At 48.9% G+C, this 24,302-nt stretch overlaps 1 protein-coding gene and 1 long non-coding RNA gene across 3 annotated transcripts; one reads left to right on the top strand and one right to left on the bottom strand.

Annotated features, from left to right (window-relative positions):
* Positions 1-1,915: 1,915 nt before the first annotated feature.
* Positions 1,916-19,326, bottom strand: LOC132026181 (uncharacterized). 2 transcript variants are annotated; one of them, XR_009406816.1, is made up of 4 exons: positions 19,236-19,326; positions 11,833-11,896; positions 6,455-6,611; positions 1,916-2,578 (listed from the first exon to the last, which is right to left on the bottom strand). It is a non-coding gene; the product is annotated as an uncharacterized LOC132026181 (long non-coding RNA). The 2 variants fall into 2 exon arrangements; XR_009406817.1 differs by lacking the exon at positions 11,833-11,896 and having other exon boundaries at positions 19,236-19,319.
* On the top strand, positions 18,996-23,922 carry AVPR1B (arginine vasopressin receptor 1B). Its single transcript, XM_059414097.1, has 2 exons — positions 18,996-19,935; positions 23,596-23,922. The coding sequence occupies exons 1-2, from the start codon at positions 18,996-18,998 to the stop codon at positions 23,919-23,921; spliced, it is 1,266 nt and encodes a 421-aa protein (XP_059270080.1). The 3' UTR covers position 23,922.
* Positions 23,923-24,302: the final 380 nt, after the last annotated feature.

Genomic DNA, 24,302 nt, shown 5'->3' with positions numbered 1-24,302 from the left:
TGCTCAGACACCCACCTTCTCAGGTAAAATTTTCCCCGGGCCCTTACTATCAGATTCTCTGGAGATGTCACCCCCTTCTCGCGACAGCCAGTGTTATTTGCTACCACCATCTTCCTTGTTTTGGAAAAACTGAGTAAGCACTGTCCCAAGTGTCCTTCCTTCATTCTGGTTGGGTGAGCACAACCTCAAAATCTACAGCCTCTGGTTAGATCATCTCTTTTTTTCTCTCTTTCAAAGGCCTGGAACTCTTTTCTGCTTCTTCTTCTTCTCCTGCTCCTCCCCCTCCCCCCCCCTTCTTCTTTAAACCACTTCATTGAGATACAATGAAGTATATCTTCTCCAAAAGTTCCCTCCCACCCTCTTTATTAGTATCATTGTTATTACTCTTATTATATTATACTTCTCTAAGACCTACCCTCTTGGCCAAAGTTGAGGTCTCCAACACAGTCTTGCTAACTCTCTTCTCAATGCTGTAAGTAGATCTCTAGGTCTCCTTCATCTTGCGTAGCTGAAACTCGGTACACTTGACCGCTTACCTCCCAGTTCCTTTCCCCTCAGAACGCCTCTTCTTTATATTCTCAGGAAAGAGAGACGGCAGGACTGTGACATATTTACGTGGGGGGGGAAGTTTGCAAATGTTTATTTGCACATCTGTCATCCTGTCAGGAAAACGCCTGCCAGAGCCGTGTATCCTCTAGGCTCCCTCCATCCGCCGAGACACGGAGGAGCGGTCTCTCTGGACAGGGTATGGGCTCTCCTTCCCCTTCCCCAACACACTCAGGTGCTTGTCTCAGGGGAGACCAGGTAAACTTATACTTACGGTTACTACGCTGAATTTTATCTATAGAGGTCTTCACCAAGTAGTACGGACTCAGAGAGAAATTAGGAATTAAGTCCTCCTGAGTAAGTGAAGGAAGGCGTCATGGAGGAGGTAACTTCAGAGCTGTGTTTTAAAGGGTGAGTGGAAGTTCTTAGTGTTTTGCAATTCCCCTGCGTTAAGATTTTGCTATTGATTTATAGCTTTTCATGTTTCCTGAGAATTCTGTACAACCCAACCTTTCAAACTTTATTTAGTAAATTCTGTGACCAAATTCTAACTAGTGAGGGGATGACAGAAGGGTGGATGATAGCATCGTCACCCTGTGGGAGCTAACCACTGGGATAGTAACAAGTGTGCCTACCTATGTGACAGGTCACTTTTCAAGATCGGTTTAAGTCCTAGACTAGGAGGCGCAGCTGTTTCCTTCACTGCTCTACCTCTGGTTTCAATACTGTTCTTGACCATCAGTAGGTCCTGCATAGAGGCTGGCTGAGTAGAGGAATGCTTAGTGTGAGGGGAAGATTTGATCTGAACATGGTGACTGGGCAGGACCGTGTTGAACAGGCAAGGAGGGGAGAGTGTCCACTGTCCTACATGGTTTCGTCTTTCTGATGGGCAAGTTTGTGTCACCAACTGAATCGCGAACATCCTAGGGAGGGGGCTTTGGTTCATGCATCTCTTATATTCAAAGGTAACTAAGGTAGTTTTAAAAAAAGATTTATTTATGTATTTTAGAGAGGGAGAGAGAGCACGAGAGAGAGAGAGAGAGGCAGAAGGAGAGGAACAGAAAAACTGAAGCAGACTCCACACTGAGTGTGGAGCCCACCGTGGGGCTTGATCTCATCACCCTGAGATCACAATCTGAGCTGAAACCAAGAGTTGGATGCTCATCGACTGCACCACTCAGGTGCCCTGGGGAACTTGGTACTTAGTAGATAGCCATAAATATTAGTTGGATTCAAAGGCAAGCTAAGATATTAAAAGACTTTAACTGAAAAATTAAAAGATATTAGTGGTGGGAAAGGATGACTGCTTTTTTTTTTTTTAAGATTTTATTTATTTATTTGACAGAAAGAGATCACAAGTAGGCAGAGAGACAGGCAGAGAGAGAGGAAGGGATGCTGAGCAGAGAGCCGGATGCGGGGCTTGATCCCAGGACTCTGGGATTATGACCTGAGCTGAAGGCAGAGGCTTTAACCCACTGAGCCACCAGGAACTCCAAGGATGACTCCTTTCAAATGTTCCTTAGTTTTCCTCTACCCAAACTAGGTTTATTTGTGTCTGATTCACATATTAGTGGATAAACATGCACTTGCAGGTATTTGTGTATATCCCCTCCCCTCTGCGTGGAGATTACGATTCTGCAGTCGAGCAGGACAGACAATACAGACAAATATCCTCATTTGGAGAATAACTTCAAGAACTCAAAAGCACATTTTGGCAGGTTCATCTGGGCTCCTGTCCTGGAAGAGGAGAAAGGGCTCAAGCTATTCTCGATAGCTATGATGATTAAGGTTCCATGAAAAGGTCCTAGTGCTTCTCACCCCTCTCCTTACATGGGCTTGCGCTGCTCAGGCTCGTGTGACAAAGCGTCTTCTGCTTGCACATAGGCTGCGTCTGGGTCAGAACGGCTCTTGCTTTGCTACCGACAGGGCTGTGGTGCAGCTGCCTGTGGTCCTCTTGTTCTGGTAATGCCAAACTGTAATGATGAAAATTCTGGAAGGCCATTCCTCTGAGGTCATGTGCTTTAGAGTTCACCTAGAACAAGCAGAAGTATGACCTGAGCAGGGGAGGTTTCAAAATTCATTGGCTCTGAACAGGCCAGTCTGCCCTAGGAATAAGCCAGAATGAGGTGGGGTGCACAGAGCAGGATCTAGGTACCTGGATAGGAAAGAGTGACAGTGTTAGGTGTGTGAGTACCTAGGGGAGAAACGACCAAGTGGACACAATGTATTCCAGGTTCTGGAAAATTCCACGTTGTGAGTCCAGGTTCATGTCCAATGGGAATAAAATCTCTCTCCTTCTATAACTGTTTGACTCTGCCAAACCTCCCTGCCCCAATCCTGAGTTCCCACGATCCCACCCCTGGGGTGTCCAATGTCCCTTTGATTTAAGGCAATTATGGCAATAGGCATTCTCCTTGAATGTACAAGAGAAGTGATACCTCATGGAAATGATTTTCAAAAAAATTTTTTTTTGTTTTTTGTCTTAACAGAAAACCCCTTTTGTTCCTAATAATAAAATCTGCTCTGGCCAAAACAGGCAAGGGGGCCTGGCCCTTCCTCCTCAGGCTTACTTTGCTGGGGCTGGTCTCTGAGACATTTGGGCAGAAGCCCGAGGACGCTGGGAACACGTTGAAAAGGCTCTGCTGCCAACAAACCAACCACACAGACTCATTTGTGCGACCATCAGGGAAACTGGGATGTAGACTGGGGCTTAGATGAAACAAAGGACTTACTGCTCGTTGTCTTGGGTACGATACGGTGGTATGGCTTTGTGAGAAAGTCATTGGTATCCTAGTTATGGGAAAAATGTCCTTATTTTTTTAAAGATTCCTATCCCATGATGTCTGGGGTTTGCATAAAGAAGAAGTAAACGTGGAAACATGAAAATAATGTTACAACCAGGTGGTACTATCATAATATTCTTTCTGAAAAACACGAAAGCGATCTTTTTGGCTATGGCAGACATAGGCATCACAGAAGGAAGGAAGAGGTTACCCACAGAGTTCTCCTCTGAGGCCTCAGAGGCCAGGAGCAGAGCAGTGCCCAGAGGCCATGTGGGGTGGGGGGAGCGGTTGTCTGGCATCCCCTCCAGCCACTCACTGCCCGCAGTGTTGGCAGGGCACCAGACGACGCCCTGAAGCTCTCCTGAGGTAAAGGATGCACAGCATTGGATAACACGAAGTGCTGAGCCCCAGGAGCGTCCTTGCTGGTCGTGGGCCTCTCCTGCCTGTCTCCTCTGAGTCGGCAGGAGCCCCTGGGTGCCCTGCTCTCACCAGGCATCTGAGAACTGACAGGAGAGCTGCGTGATCACCGTGTGGCTTTTCTTCATCTCCTGGGTATCCAGGGATCCAAGGAGAGCAGCTCTTGTCACCAGGAAGCTTCCAGAGGTCTGCTGGGACCAGACTGCCCTTTCCCTTCAGAGACTCCTTTTGGACGGCCGCCGGCCGGAGCCAGCGCTATTCCCGATTCTCCTCGCCCCGCACTCTGCTGTCGTCAGCCTAGGAGGCGACTTGTAGAGCCTGAGAGGAAAGGGCCTTGTGGAAGCAAGAAATACAGCTTCCCAAGCAGAGCAAGAGTCCCCCCAGGATGTCGCTGATGGGGGCTGGGGGGGCGCGGGATTCACCCAGCTTCATCGACTTCCGCCAAAATGTTTCCTTTTGAAATCCTTCCCACAGACATTTAGAGGGTGTTTCTCTGTGTCGGGCACAGCACAGGGCGCTCCCCAGGGTCAGAGGCCAGTAGTATCTCCCAGGGACAGTGAGAACTCAGGAGGAAACGCCCAAGTGACTTCCTGCAACCAGGGACACTTAGAAGCCCTGGCCTCCAGCTGTAGACCTGCAGCTGATAGGTGACACCCCCGGCAGGCACGTCTCCCTGCGGCTGGCTGGTGCCACCCCAGACGGGCCCATCTCCCTGCGGGGTGAGCTGGGGGCTGGTAGGTGACTCTGCCCTTCGGTGAGGATTCCGCTTGTCAATATCCCGCTCCATAGCTGTCCAAGGTCAGGAGCTCAGGTCTCTGGGGATACAGGCGACTCACACCTCCCAAGAAGCAGGGGTGCAGGAGGCCAATTTGCAACTGAGTAACAAAGGAGCGCGGCTGGCCGGTAACCAGGATATTCACACCTGCCTTCCGAGACACCCATTTGCCGGAATGGAATTTATAACCAGGATGTTGCTTGGTGAGCCCAGAATCAGCCCAAAGAGGGGGCGGATGGAGAAGGAGGTTTTACTCCGGCAGTGGAGAGACAGAGGAAGAGCCCCGCTCAGGCCCCCCCACACCTAGAACACCTCGAGCCGACTTTTTTCATGATAAAGTTTCTTTCTGAACACCTATTCATTTGTTAGCCACATAACAGCCTTTGGAAAGGTTACAACTTTGCCGTAAGCGTGCCCGGGCTAGATTCTGTCAGTCAGTTAAGTTGAAACTTGGGCCTCGTGTGGCCTCATGTCATCCCACGATGACATGTTTTAGAAAGTGCTGGCTTAAAAAAGTAAAATAAGCAGCAAAAACCAAGCAGATTTTTGATGGTGTTTCATGATAGGACTTCACAGGGCCCTTCACGTGGGGAGCTTCGTCGGTTAAGCTTCTGCCTTCAGCTTGGGTCTTGGTTCCTGGGATCCTGGGATTGAGCCCTGTGTGGGCTCCCTGCTCAGCACGGAGTCTGCTTCTCTCTCTGCCACTCACCCCCTGCTCATGTTCTGGCTCTCTCTGGCTCTCAAATAAATAAATAAAATCTTTAAAAAAAATTTTTTTAAAGAACTTAACAGGACCTTTTAGATATTGATAAGATAGGTAAATACTGATAGGTACTGATGTCTATTTGGCTCTCCAACTCAGCCTCACTGCATTGTCCAAAATGAGTGTCTAAAGATGGCCAAGAGTGTCCACTTACGTTTGCTCTTCTGGCTTCATGTTGGTCTCTGGCTCTTTCTGACCTCTCCCCGGAGTCAAGGGGTACATTTTTCTGACGTCTCAGAGGCTATGCACGCATGCTGACAGCATTGGAACTCAAGGTCAGAGACAGCCTGTCCCCATTCTGGAGGGATGCTCCCATTTCTTACCCAGCTCAATTTTTTAGATTCTAGAACAATTCGTCTCCATCCAGAAGCTGCAGTTCCTTTTCCCCAGTCAGTCTTCCCTCCCACAAGGACTTCCTTCCTTCTTGCTTTTATCCCAAGTTCATCATCCCATGTCAAATCTGCCTCAAATCTCATCACCCCCAACCCCTCCCAAAGCACCTCCTGACTTCCTTCCACCCGCCCTGCCTCACTCGCTGGTTCTGATAACCTCCCAGAAAGGCTAAGCCCATACTGAGGGCCCCACAACGCAGAAACCAAAAAGATAAGGAAAGCACAGCTCTGGTGAACGTATCCCGAAAACTTCAACTGTAGAATCTGGAAAGAAGTTTTTTAAACGTCAACATCCACATGAACCTTCAGTGTTGTTTATTTTAGATTATACGCGGAGAAGGCAGACCATCCATCTTCTTTTCAGGGCTTGGGGCCTCTGCCAGTGTAAATGGAATCGTTATTTTTGGACTATTTTTATTTGTTTGTCATCTACAGCTTTCCAGCGTCCACAAGGAATTGGTGACAGCCTCCCATAAAAGAAAGCACATCTATGACGGGGACTGCCATGTGGCATCTGTCCCTCCCGTGTGGCGTCCCTACCCTTACCTCCAGCTAGGCGTAGTGCCAACACCTCTGAATGACCTCCTGTTCCCAGCGTCCCTCGCGAGGCCATCCTGGGCACAGCTGCCCGAGTCATCTTCCTAAAACACACAGTAATTATATTACCTTCCTGCTTTGGGGTCATTTCCACCTGCGTGGCAGGCTGCCTAAGACATAAGCTACACTTCTCTGTGTTTCCAAGATCCTGGTGACTCTCAGACTTCAGAGGGGAGCTTACTTCAAATGTGACCACCTGGTTCTCGTCTCCAGAGACGCTCGGCGGATGAGACCAGGCTGAAGTCGGGACACTGCCTTCGATTTCCAGGCTGGTACCTGCAGCAGTCGTGGTGCTGGCGGTCTATGGACTACAAGCTGAGAACTGTTTTCTTGGAAATCTGGTCAGGACATAGGTAATGGATAGAAGTTGAGTTGAGTTGTTCTGAAATTAATTCACTTTATCTGCCCTGAAAAGATTTTATTTCCTTTCTTAAAATACTTATTTATGAGACACACAGAGAGAGAGAGAGAGAGAGAGAGAGAAAAGCACAAGCTAGAGGAAGGGCAGAGGGAGCAGCCACTCAGCAGAGAGCCGGATGCGGGGCTCGATCCCAGGACCCTGAGATCATGACCTGAGCCGGAAGGCAGCTCAACCAACTGAGCCACCCAGGAGCCTGAAAAGGATTATTTGTCCCCATTTCCTTCTCCCCAGCATCTGGTAGAGTGTTGATTAGTCTCGTGCTGAAGTGAGTTTTTAAAATATTCGGAGAAGGGAAGAGGAGGAGGGGGGATCTCCGTGGCTTTCCCTGCACCCCTGCGGTGTAGTGAGGAGACACATGGTATCATCTGTGACCTCCAGCTGTAAGTCCCTCCCGTCTCTGCTTGCCCCGTCACCATTTGTCCCTCCACTGCACAATTCCAAAAGTAGCTATAGTTTGTGGAAATATGTTTTAGGCCCTAATCTTCCATCCGAATGTTCACTTTTTAAAAAGAGAAAAGAAAGCCAGAGCCAGAAGGAACTGCAGAGAGCAGCACTGGGCATTTTCACTGAGGACTTACTATGTACTACGCTCTGGTAAGCACCTGCGCACGCATAATCTTTAATCTTCACAATAACTTGCAAGGGGGTATTAAGTGTCCCCATTGCATAGATAAAGAAACTGCCTGCTTACCTTCCACGACATCACAATGACTCAAGCAAGGGCAGTTAGGAAAAAAAAAAAAAAAAACAAACCCAAAAAACAAACAAACAAAAAAAACGGCATAAAGACATATCCTCGTATTCCAGAGTCAACCCTTAGGCACGTCTGTCATGAAGCTCCAAAAGGAAAGGGCCAAAAGAGGGAGGGAAAACTCAGTCTCAAGGCACTTCCTAAACAGATAGGAAATGGCCCTTCTGTTCCTAAGTGTTCACTGACTGACTTTTTCTTGCATATGTACCCATATCCCCCAAAAGGCGTGGACGCGTTGGGGGCTCTATAATCTGTTCTGTTTATCACCAGCGAAAGACGAGTTATTAAAGGTACTGGCCCTGCTTCAGGCCCTGATTCCATTTAACCAATCAAGGTTCTGTATCTCAGGAATAAAAATACCTCTCTGGCTCAGACCAGCCATCCGCAGAATTGCTGTCACCCCAGGCTTGAAATCTCTGCTCCTCTTGGGGCGTCTTCCTCACCTACACTTCTGAGTTGTCGTCTTTCTGGCCCCCTGGTGAGGTTCGCTCTCTGGGGTTCCCCATACTCACCTGGTGGCTCCCAGATGCTTCCTGGTGTCTCCTCCCACCCTTCCCACTCCTTCTCCCCTCCATGCCTCACCCCACCCTGGGCTCTCCTGTCACAGGACTGACATGCTCGGTTGCACGACAAGGATGTCACTCCTGCTTCCAAGTGGACATGTTCACTTCCCTGTTTGGCTTCCAGAGTGACCCCCTGAGTGCTAGGATCTGTCACGAGGTGCCCAGCCAGAGTGGCCTCTGCTCTGTGTTCTCTAGCGTGTCTGGCGGTAGGGCTCTTCCATTTAACTTACTCTTTGATTTCATAAATATTCATCTCCCGAGGTTCCCTGCCCAGCTGGCTTTGGGGCCCACTCTGCTGTGCTGCTCCGAGAGGCTCATACACATGCATTGACTGCCACTCTTTCCTCCTTTGAGGAGTTCCTTCCCATGGGGGACAATGTCTGGGAGCTTGGGAAAGGTCATCGATCCCCAGCATCTCGGGGTCTGAGTCTTGCAAATAGCCATCAGTCCCAGTGGGTCTAGCCATTAACGCTCCGTGAAGGTCCCCAGCAAACAGAGCCTCCAGCCTACCATTCCACACCCAGGCCACTCAGCCCAGATTGGTCATGGGCATACAAATGTGTCCCTTGCTGTATACTTACTGAGTTGCACTGCTAGCACACAGCCTATGTTCTCTGAATCCTAAATTAGGATGCGTGATCTAAGAAGCAGACCATTTGAATTTGAGTATGTCTCAGAAAGCCTGGGACATGTGGCCTTTAGTTAGTTAAGCCACACAAGACAGCTATCAGCAGCTCTTTGCAGCTACTGCGGCATTTACTGCTTGGGTGGGGAGGCATGGGCAACCGAGCAGGACCAATTTCCCGGCAAGACCCGTTAACCTGCATGGTTCGGCTGAAAAGGAGAGACTTTTCTGCAGTTCACGGCTGGGGATGAGGGGAGCCTTGAAAGCTGGTAGGGCTCGGATAAGTCGGGGGGCAGGGAGACAGCGTTTTCAGGTAAGGAAAGCATCAGAGCAAAGGCGTGGGGATGAAGGCAGCCATGTGGACAGGAGAGCCATGGGAGGCCAGCCTGGGGAAAGCAGAAACTTCGTGAACAATAGTGTCAGAGGCCAGGCTTAAGAAATTTCATGTGACTTAATCAGCAGAAAACCAGGGTGCCTGGGTGGCTTAGTGGGTTAAAGCCTCTGCCTTCAGCTCAGGTCATGATCCCAGGGTCCTGGGATTGAGCCCCGCATCAGGCTCTCTGCCCAGCGGGGAGCCTGCTTCCTCCTCTCTCTCTGCCTGCCTCTCTGCCTACTTGTGATCTCTGTCTATCAAATAAATAATAAAAAAATTTTTTTTTAAAAGGCAGAAAACCATGTGGCTACATGCACAGGGAAGGGTTGTGATGGGAACAGTGGGATAGGAAATCAGGCAGCAGAAAACATGGGGTCATTTGAGGGGCCTTCAGAGGCCAAGAGATCTGCTCGGGGCTTCTGTACTTAGTTTGTGAGCAGCAGAAGCATGTGCTCCTCGGGGTCTGGAGAAGGTTGCCTGAATGCTGAGCCCACACACTGTGTGACGTCCAGAAGCCCTTGCTCAACCCCGGGCAGCCTGGCTTCATGGTGGAGTTCTGGCCCAGAGCTCATTGCACGTCTTCAGCTCGGCCTCCATGGTGACCAAAATAAAATATGTTCAGTCCAGGCGTGAATTTAGGTCTGACCCTGGGCAGGGGATATGGGTGAGAGCCAGGGTGGGAGGTGTCTTACAGACGGGCATGGCCTTTCAGGATGAGCTCTATCACCTCACGTTCCCACAATACCCTGCGGTCTCGTCCCTCGTGTGACATGCTGATGTCCTCTGAGGGTCAGCTGCCAAGACCAGCCACTGATTGGGACTGAGGCTAATCTGGTCCCATGACTTTGAATTTCTTAGCCCTCTTGACTCTGAATGTTCAGAATCAGAGCTATTTCTTGGGTTAGGTCCTCTTTCTCAGGTGGCCTGTTTCAAATATAAGCTACCTCCCAAGAGGGGTAGCACTTGGCTTTAATGGCTTAACATGGGTCAGGATAGGGAGCAGTTGTTCCACCAGGGAATCATAAAAGAGGCACTACAGGTATCTGAGAGCTCAACCAGTCCAACCACCTCGGCTTACATGAGAGGAAGTTGAGGCCAGAGTGAAGAGGGGACCTCATCACGGACACACCGAACTACTGATGCTAACGAGGGAAGAGTGGGTTTCCCAGCTTCAGAGCCAGTGATCTTTCTTGATCCATCTTTCCAACAAGTGTTTATGGAGAACCCACCATGTGCCAAGAACCATGGTAAGAGCTGGGGATGCTATTATCGAGGGCGAGAAATAGACCCCTTTGGTCATTTCGTGCTGCCTACCTGTACACGTTGGAAAGATGAATGAGCTCTCTCCATTGCCCACCTACCAGTGGGGCACAGAATAGGGACGTGTTGATGAATGAGAAGATAAATGGAGAGGAGTGTCTCTAATGCGTACTACTGTCTACCCATCCACCAGCCCAACCTGGGCAATAAAGCCGTGGGGGTCCCTGGGCTGCCAGGTATGACGTTAGTACACTGGGATGTAGGGGGGGGTGAGGCAAGAAGGAAGAGAAAAAGAGGGCAGATCTCTGGAAACAGGCTTGTGAGGGCCCTGAGAACAACCTCCGCCCTGGCCCCACACCTTGCATATAAGATGAAGCAGGTGGTGGGCAGGTACACGGGCCTTCCTAAGGATTCATCTTGAAACTACTTCTCTGGGGGTGGGGAAGGGGATCCCTGGAGGAGAAAATGGCACTTGACAGTTGTCCCCCACCATCCTCCACCTCGGGCTCAGCAGCTGTGTCCCTCCTAACTTTTGTCCCCACCCCAGGGCCACTCTCTCCACAGCTCCTAGCCTCAAACACTCAAGCCCACTAAGTCAGCGGGGGACCAGCTTTCCCAGAAACTAGGAGGCTATGTTGTGCACTTGATTCTCTGGGAGTCATTGCCACATTGCCATCATTTTATTAAATTTCAAGAACACTTAATGAGATCTGATAGCTACAATGAGCTTAAAAGAAAAGCTAAAATTTTCTCATGAACTCATGATAACAAATAGGAGAAGTTTCAACCGTCCTGCAGAGGGAGTCAACGGTGGTGTTATTTGAGTGTAATAGAGTCATCTCCTGTTCTAAGAAGCCATGCCAGAGAGCTAAGCAGGCCTTGGAGACTTAATCCCAGCACCAGTGACACTGTCCAGCACTAACTTGGAGCTGTGCTCCGCCCTGGGGCTGGGCAAAGGGAACACCCAGACCTTATGAAGGGTCACTCATTTTTAGCTGCCTGCTATGTTTCTTGGTACCCGGATGTCTGGACACTGGATGTCCTCACCTGTACTTTGCACAGCGACATGTTCAGGGAGATGTGGTCTGAGAGGTTCCCAAAGAGCCTGGCCTAGTGGGGCTGTTGGAATTCTTAGTGGCATTAGAGTCACTCCTTCTGTCTACTCTCCAGAAAACGTCAAAAGGCAGATTATATACTATGCACATCATTTATACTCCTTTTTCTACTCTTGGGAATATTTCAAATTTTCTGCAATAAAGTTGAAAAAAAAATGAAGGAACATTAACCAGCAGGGATATTTCATTCACTCATTTGTGCCCATTAAATTGTGATTCACATTTGACAAAAGTTTATTGAGCTTCTCTTATACACCAAACACCGAGTTGGACTTATCAGCTTCAGGGCTGGATCTTTTGCCTCTCAGCAGTGGATGAGATCTTTGGGATGAGCCCTGAGCATTTACACTTTGATCGGGAGATTCCCACGTACGGCCGGAGTGGAGAGCCACTGCCCTGAAAGGGTGCTGGGGAAAAGCGTACATGGGTGGGCTTGGGTCCTGACTCTCACCTCCGATATCCATGTGATGTTGAGAACCTCATTTGTGTCTTTGGTTTTCAGGTTGAACTTCCTTCTGGAAAATGAGAGAATGGAACTTGATTGTCCCTGAGGTCCTTTCCATTGCTCCTCAGCCTCTTGGTCTGAACCAAAAGAAGAAGTCCCTTTCAACACCAACATTCTGTGACTATACCAGCTATTTTACGGCAAGGGGAATAAATAGAGACTTTCTGGGAGTCCCTGAAATCAACACTGATTAGTCTACGCTCCTGTCCTCTACATCCGCCCCTTTTACTCATTGGCTTTCCATAAATCTTGGAGTTAAACCAACTTAACAGAAGACAGTGGCAACAGCAAGGCCCGTTCCCGGCTGTAAAAGATGCATTAGTCCCAGTAATGGCCCATCTTCCCCAGACCGCTTCCTCCATCTAGACATTTATGAGACTGTGAATCAAGGGTTACCCAGGTAGGCAGAAATGCCAGTGCCTGATGGATGATGAGTAGGACAAGAAGGGACCAGGCCTCTCTGAGAAATCCCAGCTCTAGCAATTAACTCAATGTGTTCTGAGTCCCAACCAAGAAGAGACCTCTGCAGGCCAGGCACCCAGAGGTTGTGAGAGAAAAATGTCCTTATCCACTTTCTTCCATTCAGGTTATGGTGTGGTGTAAGAGAGACATACACTCCTCTCTTTGCTGGCTAGTAATAATGCAGGAAGGATTTTGAGTTCACCCTTTTGGCCAAAATGGAAGATTATTAAGAGAAGAAATATAGTTAAATATATAAAGAAAATGTTCATTTTTCATGATAGCTCTATTCCTGAAAACACTGTGTTTAAGTTGAATGTGTGGAAATGGAACATTTCTTTCTTCTTTAATTGAAGTGGCACCTATCAATTTTGATTCTGATTTCTCTGCATCTTAGTCTACTAGTCAGTAATGTAGAAACTGACATTTAAATCCTAGGAAGCAAATCCTTTTGTAAAGGATTAGATTTAATTATTTGAGAAGTCATCTCTTTTTCAAATTTTAAAATATTTTTGGTGAAAGGTTTTACAAATCTTTATTATTCCCTAAAGATTCAACTTTCAATTTATACAAGGTCAGTTTCCAGTGGGGACCCATAAGTCACTGTTCCCATTACTACATTGGGAAGATGAGGATACAGGAAGTATGTAGGTGGGTGGTAGGTCTGTTTTGAGAGATTACTATATGCTCACCTACCAAACAGAAGGCCAGAAGGTAATGCTTAAAAAGCAAAACTGAAAAAATTGCAATGTATGTTTGTTACTTAGAAATATGGAGGTTGATAGCAAATAGAGCTAATGATGAGTTTTTAAAGGTGGCCTCTACAAGATGGGATTGGGAGGGAGACAAACCATAAGAGACTCTTAATCTCACAAAATAAACTGAGGGTTGCTGGGGGGAGGGAGAAAGGGAGAGGGAGGTTCGGTGATGGACATTGGGGAGGCTATGTGCTATGGTGAGTGCTGTGAAATGTGTAAGCCTGACGATTCACAGACCTGTACCCCTGGGGCAAATAAAACATTATATGTTAATAAAAATAATTAATAAAGCAAAACAAAACAAAACATAAAATAAAAGGTGACCTCTGTCAAGAAACACCATTAATCAAGTAAAAAAAATCAATGACAAAACATGAAAAAATATTTGCAATTTGAATGTCAGACAAGGGTTCATTACCAAAGTATATAAAGTTTCCAAAAGAGAAAATAAAAAGATCAACAATCACAGAAAAAGTCACTAGAGATATCAATAACCATTAGAAAAAGAAATAAGAATGGCTCTTGACAGGGACACCTTGGTGGCTCAGTCAGTGGTGCATCTAACTCTTGATTTCGGCACAGGTCGTGATCTCAGAGTTGTGAGGCAGTGGGGAGCCTGCTTCTCTCCTTCTCCCTCTGTCCTTTCCCCTTGCTTGTCCATGCTCACTCTCTCTCTCTCTCTGTCTTTCCCTTTTTAAAATAAAACAAATCTTAACAAAAGCATTGCTCTTGACATTAAGACACTCAACTTCACTCATAATAAAAGGCACACAAAATACTGAGATACTGTTTTTATCTTACCAGATTGTCAAAAAATCCAAAATTTAAGAACACAGTGTTGGCAACACTATGGGGAAATGGGTACCCTCATACATTCCTAGTGAGAATGCAACTGGTCCACCTCCTAGAGAATAGAATTTGACAATATATAGTAAAACTGTTAATGTAAATACCCTTTAACCCAGCAATCTCATTTCTAGAAGCCTACAACAAAGGTATACTGGCAAAGTATAGAAGGAAATATACAAGGCAATTTATTGAAGCACTATTTGTAATAGCAAAACTGGATTCAACAAAAATCCCCATCAAAGGGGATTCAATGCCTAGAGTTTGGTAAATCCACAAATTGGAGTGACAAGCAATTGCAAAAAGGAAAGAGGAACAACTATGTTCTCCTGTGAAGCTCTATTCTCTCTACTTTTGTATATGGTTAAAAATTTTTTAATAAAAATCTTTAAAAATAGAGAATTACTACCTCTAGGAGTTAAAAAATAGAGTAGTTCTGGGGGGATTGCTTTTTTTCATAACCACTGTAGAATTATTTGACTCTTTATACTATGTATGTGTAAAAATAAGTATATTTAAAAATTAAAAGTGAAGAAGACTACCATGAACACAATACTTAATGGTGAAACTTTAAAAGCAGTCTCATTAAAGTCAGAAATATCAATGATGCCTGCTTTTCAACTTTGTAGTAGAGCCTTAGCCATCACAATAAGACAAGAAAAGGAAATGGACTGGAAATAAAAGACAAAGAATGATCATTGTTTACAGACAATATTAAATGCACAGATAATTCAAAATAATTTACTTATAAAAGTGTGTAACAAAATTGCTGAATATAAGAGCAAGAGACAAATATCAGTATTGTTCCCATAACTAATCAGAAAATGTGATAAAACAAAACTCTGTATATAATGGCAACAGAAACTGTTAGGTATAGAGAAAGAGCTCTATCAAAAGATGGGACATCTACGAAGAAAATTATGAAACATTACAGAAGGACATAGTAATAGATCTGATTAAAATAAAAAACGTGAATTCTCCCGAAATTATTCTCTAAACTCAATACTTCCAACCAAAAGCTTCACAGAACTTTTTGTGGAACTAGAAAAACTGATATCAATTTCACAGCTTTTAAGACCGTGAAAAGAATTTTGAAAATAAGAAAAAGAGGAAGGCTTGTTTTTATCATATATTAAGGTTTATTATAAAGCCTTAGTAATAAAAGAAAGAAATATTAGAGCAGGGATAAAAAATAAACCAATGGCACAGAACAGAGATCCCAGAGATAAGCTCACACATATTTTGAACTCGATATATTTATTATACAGGTAATAATTGAGAAATGATGTACAACTCAATCAATGAAGAAATCGCTTTGCCATGTGGGGGAAAAAATGAAGTTGGGTTTTTACCTGACACATACACAAAAATAAGTGCCTGGTGGATTAAAGACCTAAATATGAAAAACAAATGTTAAACATGTTAGAAAGAAATATAGAGGGCATATCTCTGTTCTCAAGATAGGGAACACAAACCAGTAAAGATTAAAGAAAGTATTGATGAGGGGCGCCTGGGTGGCTCAGTGGGTTAAGCCACTGCCTTCGGCTCAGGTCATGATCTCAGGGTCCTGGGATTGAGTCCCGAATCAGGCTCTCTGCTCAGCAGGGAGCCTGCTTCCTTCTCTCTCTCTCTGCCTGCCTCTCAGTGTACTTGTAATTTCTCTCTGTCAAATAAATAAATAAAATCTTAAAAAAAAAAAAGAAAGTATTGATGACATTAAAATCTAAATTTTCTGGGTCACAAATGTCCTCATAAACAAAGTTAAAAGATAAATGGCAAATAGAAGAAAATATCTGTGACTTATCAGAATACATAAGAGTTCATATCAGAATGTGTAAATGTCCTGCACATAAGTATGAAAAATATCCTGGTCAAAAATGATGCAGAGAATAAGAACAATTCACAGAAGAGGAAACCCAAACTGCAAATAAATATATGGAAAGACACTCCAATAATCAGGAATCAGAGAAAAAATAAAAGCAAAATGAGATTCTATTTTACACCAATCAGATTCGTGAAAATGAAGAAGTCTGACTGTGAGTCTGTCAGGAAAGCTGTGTGTAGGCAGTGGGAGAATAAATCAATACAATGAATTTAGAGATAAAAGTTAGGATATATCTCACCTAATTGAAAATGCATACTTTGTATGACCCAAGACTACCAATGCCCAGCATACACTTCTGGAAGTACACCCCAGAAAATTCTCATATATGGATACAAGGAGGCATACATAAGAATATTCATTGTAGCATTTTAAAAAATTGCAAAAAGGGGCGCCTGGGTGGCTTAGTGGGTTAAAGCCTCTGCCTTTGGCTCAGGTCATGATTCCAGGGTCCTGGGATCGAGCCCTGCATCGGGCTCTCTGCTCAGCAGAGAGCCTGCTCCCCCCTCTCTCTGCCTGCCTCTCTGCCTACTTGTGATCTCTTTCTGTTGAAAAAATAAATAAAATCTGTAAAAAAATAAATACACATATTGTAAAAAAAAATTGCAAAAAAAAAAAAAGCTGGAATGAAACTCAATGATAAAAATGGGGTTCAGGATAAATAAAATGTATTAAGTTCACGTGCTTGAATACCATGCAGTAATTAAGCCGAATGAACTAGATCTGTCCTATGTATGATCATGGACAGATCTCAAAAATCAACTAGAATTTAAAAAGTGTGTTCTAGAGTGGTATTTCTAGTATGGTATCACTTATATAATACATAATGTTTTAAAAACGTGTAAATATATGTAACATCAATGCATACATCAAAGAATAAATGGGAACAAGAAAATGGAGACCAGCTAGGCAGCCCTTTATAAAAATTTTGCTGTGAAGGGGAAAGACAGTTATAGCGAGGGGTGGGGGTATAGTGTCTGAGGAGGGTTATGACTTTTTTTTTTAAGATTTTATTTATTTATTTGAGAGAGAGACAGTGAGAGAGAGCATGAGAGGGGAGAAGGTCAGAGGGAGCAGACTCCCCATGGAGCAGGGAGCTTGACGCAGGACTCGATCCCAGCACTCTGGGATCATGACCTGAGCTGAAGGCAGTCGCTTAACCAACTGAGCCACCCAGGCACCCTATGACTTGTTTTTTAATGAACACTAGAGCTTGTTTGTCTGCAGACAGAAACGAACCAGTAGAGAGACTTAAAATTATCATTCACAGAGAGCAAAATCCTGGAGAAGGTGGATCCTGGGCTGAAGTCCACGAGAGAACCCCACAGTATTTTGGGGAGAGATGGCGTTTGAGCAATGGCAATGGGGCGAAGTGGAGATGAGTTTGTAGGTGTCTGGGGGGGGGTCTTTAAGAGGTGATGCTAACTGCGTGGGTGGGTGACACTCTAAAAGGGCATCTGGTTTGATTCAAGAGAGGGACAAGAGGACCTCTGACCAAGGATGGACCCCGTGCTCTCGGAGGGTGGCAGACTATGCTGCTGTCACTCCCAAAGAACTTGGAATCTGTTCCAGAGAGAATCCCGATAATCTACCTCGTGTATTTGTCCCTGGGCACCAGTGCCTGTCACATACTGGGTGTTAGGTCCACTCTGGGAAAGGCACAGGGCTCGGGTTAGTCCTGCCTCTGTGATCTTCTGGCTCCGGGACCTTCTAGAGCAAGTCCCACCGCTTCTCTAGGCCTGTTTTCTTCCCCCTCAGGGTGGTTAACTGCGTTTGTGATTTTGCCCATGAAGCACTGTGGGGGAAGCCGCGGGTTAAGACTTCTGGGGACAGGGACGCCTGGGTGGCTCAGTTGGTTGGACGACTGCCTTCGGCTCAGGTCATGATCCTGGAGTCCTGGGATCGAGTTCCGCATAGGGCTCCCGGCTCCACGGGGAGTCTGCTTCTCTCTCTGACCTTCTCCTTGCTCATGCTCTCTCACTGTCTCTCAAATAAATAAAATCTTAAAAAAAAAAAAAAAAGACTTCTGCGGACACACACAGGAATTCCTTCCGTGGGCTGCTCCCACCCAGCGCCCCAGGCCTCCAGGTCCAGCCCCTTCACCCGGCGCCCCTGTCCTATCCACATCAGCGCTCCCTCCCTCTCCACACGCGTCCTCCCTTTTACTTTCTGCCTTATGGCTCCAAGTTTCCCACCAGTGGCTGCGGTCAGACCTCCGGCCAAGGGCTTGAGGGCTCCGTCTAGGGATGCCAACTCGCCCACCCGTCCACCCCTGCAGATTCTGGACCCTTCGTGAGCTAACAGGAAGCCTGGGTCAGGGGACACCTCTAACAGCGCTGCCAGCCTTAGGGCCCGGCCTCCGGGAGTGACCCCCCCCCCCTCGCTGCGTGTGCACCTGTCCGAGGGTCTCCGGGGTGCAAGCAAAGTCTCTGCGGCCGGAGGGTCTGGCAGGCCTGTGAGTGCTTGTCTTCTGCTTCTCTCGCTCTGTCGCTGCCTCGCTGTCCCTTCTGTCGCCCCAGCCCCGCCCCTCTTCCCAGCCTCTCGGTCCTCCTGCTGGCTGAGTGCCGGGGATCCTCACTCCGCCCTCCTCTGCAGGAGCCAACCAGCGCGGAGGGGCCGCGGGGCTCCCCGGGCAAGCGCATAAAACCCGCTTGGCTCCAGCCGCTGCGCTCCCTTCTCCACCGGTCAGGGTGCCTGACCAGGCGCGGTTTTCCCTGGAGCTTGCAGTCCAGAGGGCGGCGCCGCTGGCCTCGACCTAGCCTCCAAGCAGGCTTAGGGACATTACTTTCCGCTTCCAGAAAAGTTGGGAGAAAGTGAATTTGGGGTGGATTGGGCAGCGGTGGCAGCTCCTTCCCTTCCCCAAGTCTCACACTGCACACAGCCTCATTTCCTGACAGCCTGTCTCCCTCCCTGAGCCCTCTTGCCCTTTGCTCCTAAGCTTCCCCCCATTGTGTGATCAACATCTTCTCCTTCCTTATCTCTTTCTCCCTCCCTGTCTCTATTTCTCCCTATTGTCCCCTTCTCCCTGTCATTCCCCCTTCTGCTTTCTCGCCAACGGAAACCTTCCCCTTCCCACTCCATTTCACCCATCAAGCCCCTCCACTTGCCCCCACACTGTCCACCCCTCCCTCTCCCCCTCCCCGTCCCTCCCAGCAAAGTCAACCATGGATTCTGGGCCTGCCTGGGCTGCCAACCCCACTCCCCAGGGCACCTTGTCTGCCCCCAATGCCACCACACCCTGGCTGGGCCGGGATGAGGAGCTGGCCAAGGCGGAGATCGGAGTCCTGGCCACCATCCTGGTGCTGGCGACAGGGGGCAATCTGACCGTGCTGCTGACCCTGGGACAGCGAAGCCGCAAGCGCTCCCGCATGCACCTGTTTGTTCTGCACCTGGCCCTGACCGACCTGGGCGTGGCGCTCTTCCAGGTGCTGCCCCAGCTGCTGTGGGACATCACCTACCGCTTCCAGGGCCCCGACCTCCTCTGCCGGGCCGTCAAGTACCTGCAGGTGCTCAGCATGTTTGCCTCCACCTACATGCTGCTGGCCATGACGCTGGACCGCTACCTGGCGGTTTGTCACCCACTGCGCAGCCTCCAGCAGCCCAGCCAGTCCGCTTACCCACTCATTGCTGCCCCCTGGCTGCTGGCTGCCGTCTTCAGCCTGCCTCAAGTCTTCATCTTTTCTCTGCGAGAGGTGATCCAGGGCACCGGGGTGCTGGACTGCTGGGCACACTTCCACGTCCCTTGGGGGCCTCGCGTCTACATCACCTGGACCACCCTGGCCATCTTTGTCCTGCCCGTGGCCATGCTCACGGCCTGCTACAGCCTCATCTATCGTGAGATCTGTAAGAACCTCAAAGTCAAGACACAGGCCCGGAAGGTGGAAGGAAGGGGCTGGAGGACGTGGGACAGGACCTCACCTTCTGGCCCAGCTGTGGCCACACGGGGGCTGCCATCCCGAGTCAGCAGCATCAACACCATCTCCAGGGCCAAGATCCAAACCGTGAAAATGACTTTTGTCATCGTGCTGGCATACATCGCCTGCTGGGCGCCCTTCTTCAGCGTCCAGATGTGGTCCGTGTGGGACAAGAATGCCCCTGATGAAGGCAAGTGTGTGTTGGTGGGGGAGGGGGAGTGGAAAAGAACAGGGAAGGGAGAACGGCTTCCCAGGGCCTGGCCGGTAACGAAGGAGCGAAGGAATTATCAAAGGTGATGCCTGTCCCCTGCGCAAAGGGGCGGCTACAACTCCCATCCAGCCCTCGGATGTCTGTGAATATCTTTTATGTAAAATTTCCATAGTTTAAATTTTGGGAACCTATTTAAACATTTAAAAATATTACGTGGTCTTAGCAAAATCTGACTGTTGGCAGATTTGGCCAACCAAGTACCTCCAGTTTCACAGAAGAGCATTAGAATCATAGAATCACCGGGTTGAAATTTTCAAATTGTCTGAGATGACGATTGGCGACCACGGCCGAGAGCTGTGTCTCTTAGCACTCTCCCCTCCTGAGCCTGGGCATGACTTTGAACTCCTTCTGAGCAACCGCTTCCAATTAATTATCCTGTTGGCACATGGCAACTCTGAAATTTCAAGTTCAACCCTTTCATTTTGCTAAAGGGCAGAGAAGCTCAGAGGGGAAAGGTGACTTGCCCGGGACACAGGACCCCCCAGGACATAGCCATGGGGTAGCAAAGTGAAAAGTTGAAAGTAGGCCTGCTATCCCCTTGTGTCTTTTTTCCCTCACCTCCTGCTCTGCTCATAATCCTGGATCTGGACATGGCGAGCAGCGAGGACTTCTTCCTACGTGAAAAACAAAATGGGATCCTGGGATCTTTCATGAAGACCATGTTCTGGTGAGCACAAAGGAGGCCTTGCTACTGTCATTTTTCTGGCGTGAGGTCGAGGGAAACCTCCTGAGCTTTAGACACTGCAGGACAGTCCAGCCTTCTGAGGATGAGTGTGTACTCTGGGAGGTAGGACTGTGTGTGGGCAGCTTAAATGTTGAAGACAGTGTTCAAAGACGTCCCTTCCTGCTCCCCTAAGAAGAGTGGGATGTGGGGACAAGAGCAAGTTAACTCGTCTGCGTGTTTGTGAATGGGGGTGTCTGGGTTCTATGCAGTGCAAGTCATGTGCATGGCCTGGGATGTATAATGGGTGCAAATGTAACCCTCCCGAGAGAGGTCATAAGCACAGGTTCTTCCGGAAGCTTCCTGAGAGTTTGCTGACCAGCAGACCCACGCTACCAATTCCTACCAGCTCCCAGTGGATCCCCATTGCGGTGTGCTTTTGTTTCTAATCTCATTTTGCTCATCTTAGGACACACTCAAGAAAAATACTTTGTTTTTCTGGAGAGACTAAATAAGGGCCAGACTGTTCAAGAATTAAACACAAGCCCGCAAGAGAAGTGTGAGAACAACACCAACTATTACGGTCCCAATATGTCCCCTCTTTTGGACATCCCTCCAGACAGGAGGCTATTTGCAAATTACCCTTTAAGCAATGAATGCATTGATTCTAACTGACCATAGGAAACCCACCCACCCCCGCTCTAGTCAAGCACAGAATAGAAGAAAGAAGAATAGTGCCAAACACATTTGGTCCTCGGTGCTTACCAGAGGCCTTCTCTGCTTTATGTCTGAGTAACCTGAGACTCAAGGAGGTAAAATAACTCGTCCATAGTGCCACTGCTAGTAAGACATGGTGCCAGGACCCGAACCAAGGTCATTATGGTCCGAGCATTAGCCAAGACCTGGCTTGACTTCCAACAATTCAGCTTAGCCAATGGCAGTGGGGGTGTGGGTGCGGTGGAGAGTCATTTGTCCCTTCATCGAAGAACCTCCCAGAAGATGGAGACCCTGCCACCCCGTCGGTGTGGGCTTCCCTGCTTGTCCCCCATGTCCCTACCCCTGAGCCTGCCCCTCAGTACGTCCCTACACGCCTCACCTGCCTAGTGACTTAACCACTAACCCAGAGTTGCTCTGAGCAGGGAGGGCAGGAACAGTGTGTTACCTTACAAGGCAACGTGCTCTCTCTGGAAACTGGAAACCCTTTGAGGCCCTTCTAGTTGGGCTGAGATCCGCCCTTACTTTAAACATACTTTCCAGGACACCCAGTTCCTTTCTATAGCCTTCCGGCTTCCTGGCCTCCTGTCTGTGAGTCTCTGGTTGGAGCCCGTCTGCTTGCCCTTGCTCTGCCCCCGACTGTCTGCTGAGGTCCTGCCAGGAAGCAGTCCGGGTCAGTCCGGGTCTGCCCTCTAGGCCTGAGTGGTGGATGCTCTGCAGACCCTGGCGCTCGGGCCCCATTTCCAGCCCCTGCACTGGGCCTGGCTCCGAGGGGGCCCAGTCAAACAGATGTTTCCCAGGCGAAGGCACTCATGGAAACCCTCAGTCCCTGTTCTCAAAGAGGGCAGGGATAGGGTGAACACCACCCCCTTAGCCAAAGCAGCTTCCCACATCTTCTGCAGCTTCTGGTGTTGTAAGCCGGGGAGCAGGCCCCAATGTAGGGAAAATGAAGGAGGCTCGTTCATTGTTGGTCCCTCCTGCACGTCTAGGTGCTCCCTGCTGCCCTTGACTCTCTGCCCTACATGGGTCAGTCCAGGCCCAGATGCCTTTAGCTTCTCACCATTGTGCTTTATGTCTTCACCCCAGCGTCCTGACCCGGCACCTTCCCTTTGCTGGGGCCATACCCCGGAACACAGCTATGGGCCAGGTGCCCAAGGAACCAGAGTCTCTGAAGGTCTCATCGTGCTTTACAGAGTAGGCAGTTGAGTTTTGCCTTTGAGTTTGTTGGCTGAAACTGCACAAGAGTGCAGGTTGGCTGCCTTGGAGTTGGTGGGGCCGGCTTCACATCTGTGCCACAACCCCTAAGATTCTGTAGAGCTTTGACCTTGCTTTCAGTGATTCCATAGCCTCTGCAGAGGGTTCCGCAGTGTGCAACCTGTGCCACGGTCAGGACGTAGGGCAACCCGCAGGCGGTCAGAGCCCCTCCTGGAAGCCGTCCCACTGGCCTGTGGGGCTCCATGTGGTCATCAGAACGAATTTCGTGTCTGGGAGAGATCTTATCAGTATGCATGCTCCCATTTTGACTGTCCAAGAGAGAAATGAGTTTTTCCCTGCAGGACAGTGCATTCCTTGGGTACAACTCCTGAGGATCCAAGCAAGTATTCGTCTGGAACGGGATGCTTGGGGGCCCCGTTCCTAGCAGCTGCCCCTCCACTGCAGTTAGAGATGAGGCCGTGGGACCTGCACAGCGGCCCATGGGGTTGATTGCCCTCCCAGGCCCCCAGCAGAGGCCTGGCACTGTCAGGGCTCCCATGCCCTACTCCTGAATGGCAGGATGAACAGCGCTGGACAGTGTGCACCCATATCTTCAACATAAATGAGAATGTGGGTCCAAGGGGCCTGAACTTGCTCTAAAATCATAGTTATTTTCCATTAAGTGAGGCAACTTCTGGGTTTTGGAACAATGACACCGTCTCCTGTTTGGACTAGTCCTGTCCCTGACTCTGTGTACACCTCAAAAGTCAACCTTGGAGCAACCTTAGCTCATACCCTTACCCTGTGGTCGCAGATGAGATCCAGTGACATCTGCGTCTGGAGCTGGAGTCCCAGCTCCAAGTCCCGCTGTGCTCCTTTCTGCTTCCAGAACCCGAGGGAGTCCTTTCTCCCCTCTGGGAGCTCAGTTCTGTGCAGTGGGGGCTTGGAATGTGTCCCACGTCCCACCCAGCTTGGTAATTCTCAGGCTTCTTGTGTTTCTCCTTCTGCAGATTCAACCAACGTGGCCTTCACCATCTCCATGCTCCTGGGCAACCTGAGCAGCTGTTGCAACCCCTGGGTCTACATGGGTTTCAACAGCCACCTGCGACCACGCCCCCTGCGCCGCCTGGCCTGCTGCGGACCCCGGCCCCGGCCCTGCCCGCAGCTCTCCAGCGACAGCCCCTCGGGCCGCCACACCACGCTGCTGACCTGCTCCAGCGGCCTGCCCACCCTCATCCTCAGCCCCAGGCTCCGTGGGGGCCCCGGGTCCGAAGGCTCCCGGAAGGGCTCAGTGCAGGTGCATGGCAAAGCCTCCACTGAGACCATCGCCTTTTAGGGAACCGTCGCCCGCGGGGCTAGCGAGGATCTCTGCCTGTGTCAGCACTGGCTGTAAAAGCTAGGAGGGCCCGGGTTGGAGTTAGGGGGAGCCCACTTTGAGGCAGGGTCAGGGGGCCAGAATGGCTTCCCTACCTTTGGCGTTACTGGTGCCTCTGGTATGCGGGCGGACGCTCGTTTGCTCCCAGTCTCACACCTTGGGAATCGGGGAGAGTCAAAGCTTCTGCTTCCCTGACCCTGCGCATTCACAGCGTGCCTGGGAACCCACCCATGTGGTCCATGTGGTGCCCCAGGTCTCAGGCAGGCTTAGGACGGCAAGGGGGGGTCCAGCAGGGGGCAGGGACTTTGGCTGGTCTCCCGCCTTGACCGTTTGTCTCCATCC

This window comes from Mustela nigripes, chromosome 10 (assembly GCF_022355385.1).
Source record: "Mustela nigripes isolate SB6536 chromosome 10, MUSNIG.SB6536, whole genome shotgun sequence".
In the NCBI taxonomy this organism is placed as follows: Eukaryota; Metazoa; Chordata; class Mammalia; order Carnivora; family Mustelidae; genus Mustela; species Mustela nigripes.
Note: the sequence above shows the minus strand (reverse complement) of the source record. Positions and strands in the feature narration are given on the sequence as shown.

Excerpts from the sequence above, each read along its gene's own strand:
- AVPR1B (XM_059414097.1), top strand. The coding sequence starts at position 18,996 with ATGGATTCTGGGCCTGCCTGGGCTGCCAACCCCACTCCCCAGGGCACC. Across the intron at positions 19,936-23,595 it reads CAAGAATGCCCCTGATGAAG|ATTCAACCAACGTGGCCTTC; the intron begins GCAAGTGTGTGT and ends CTCCTTCTGCAG.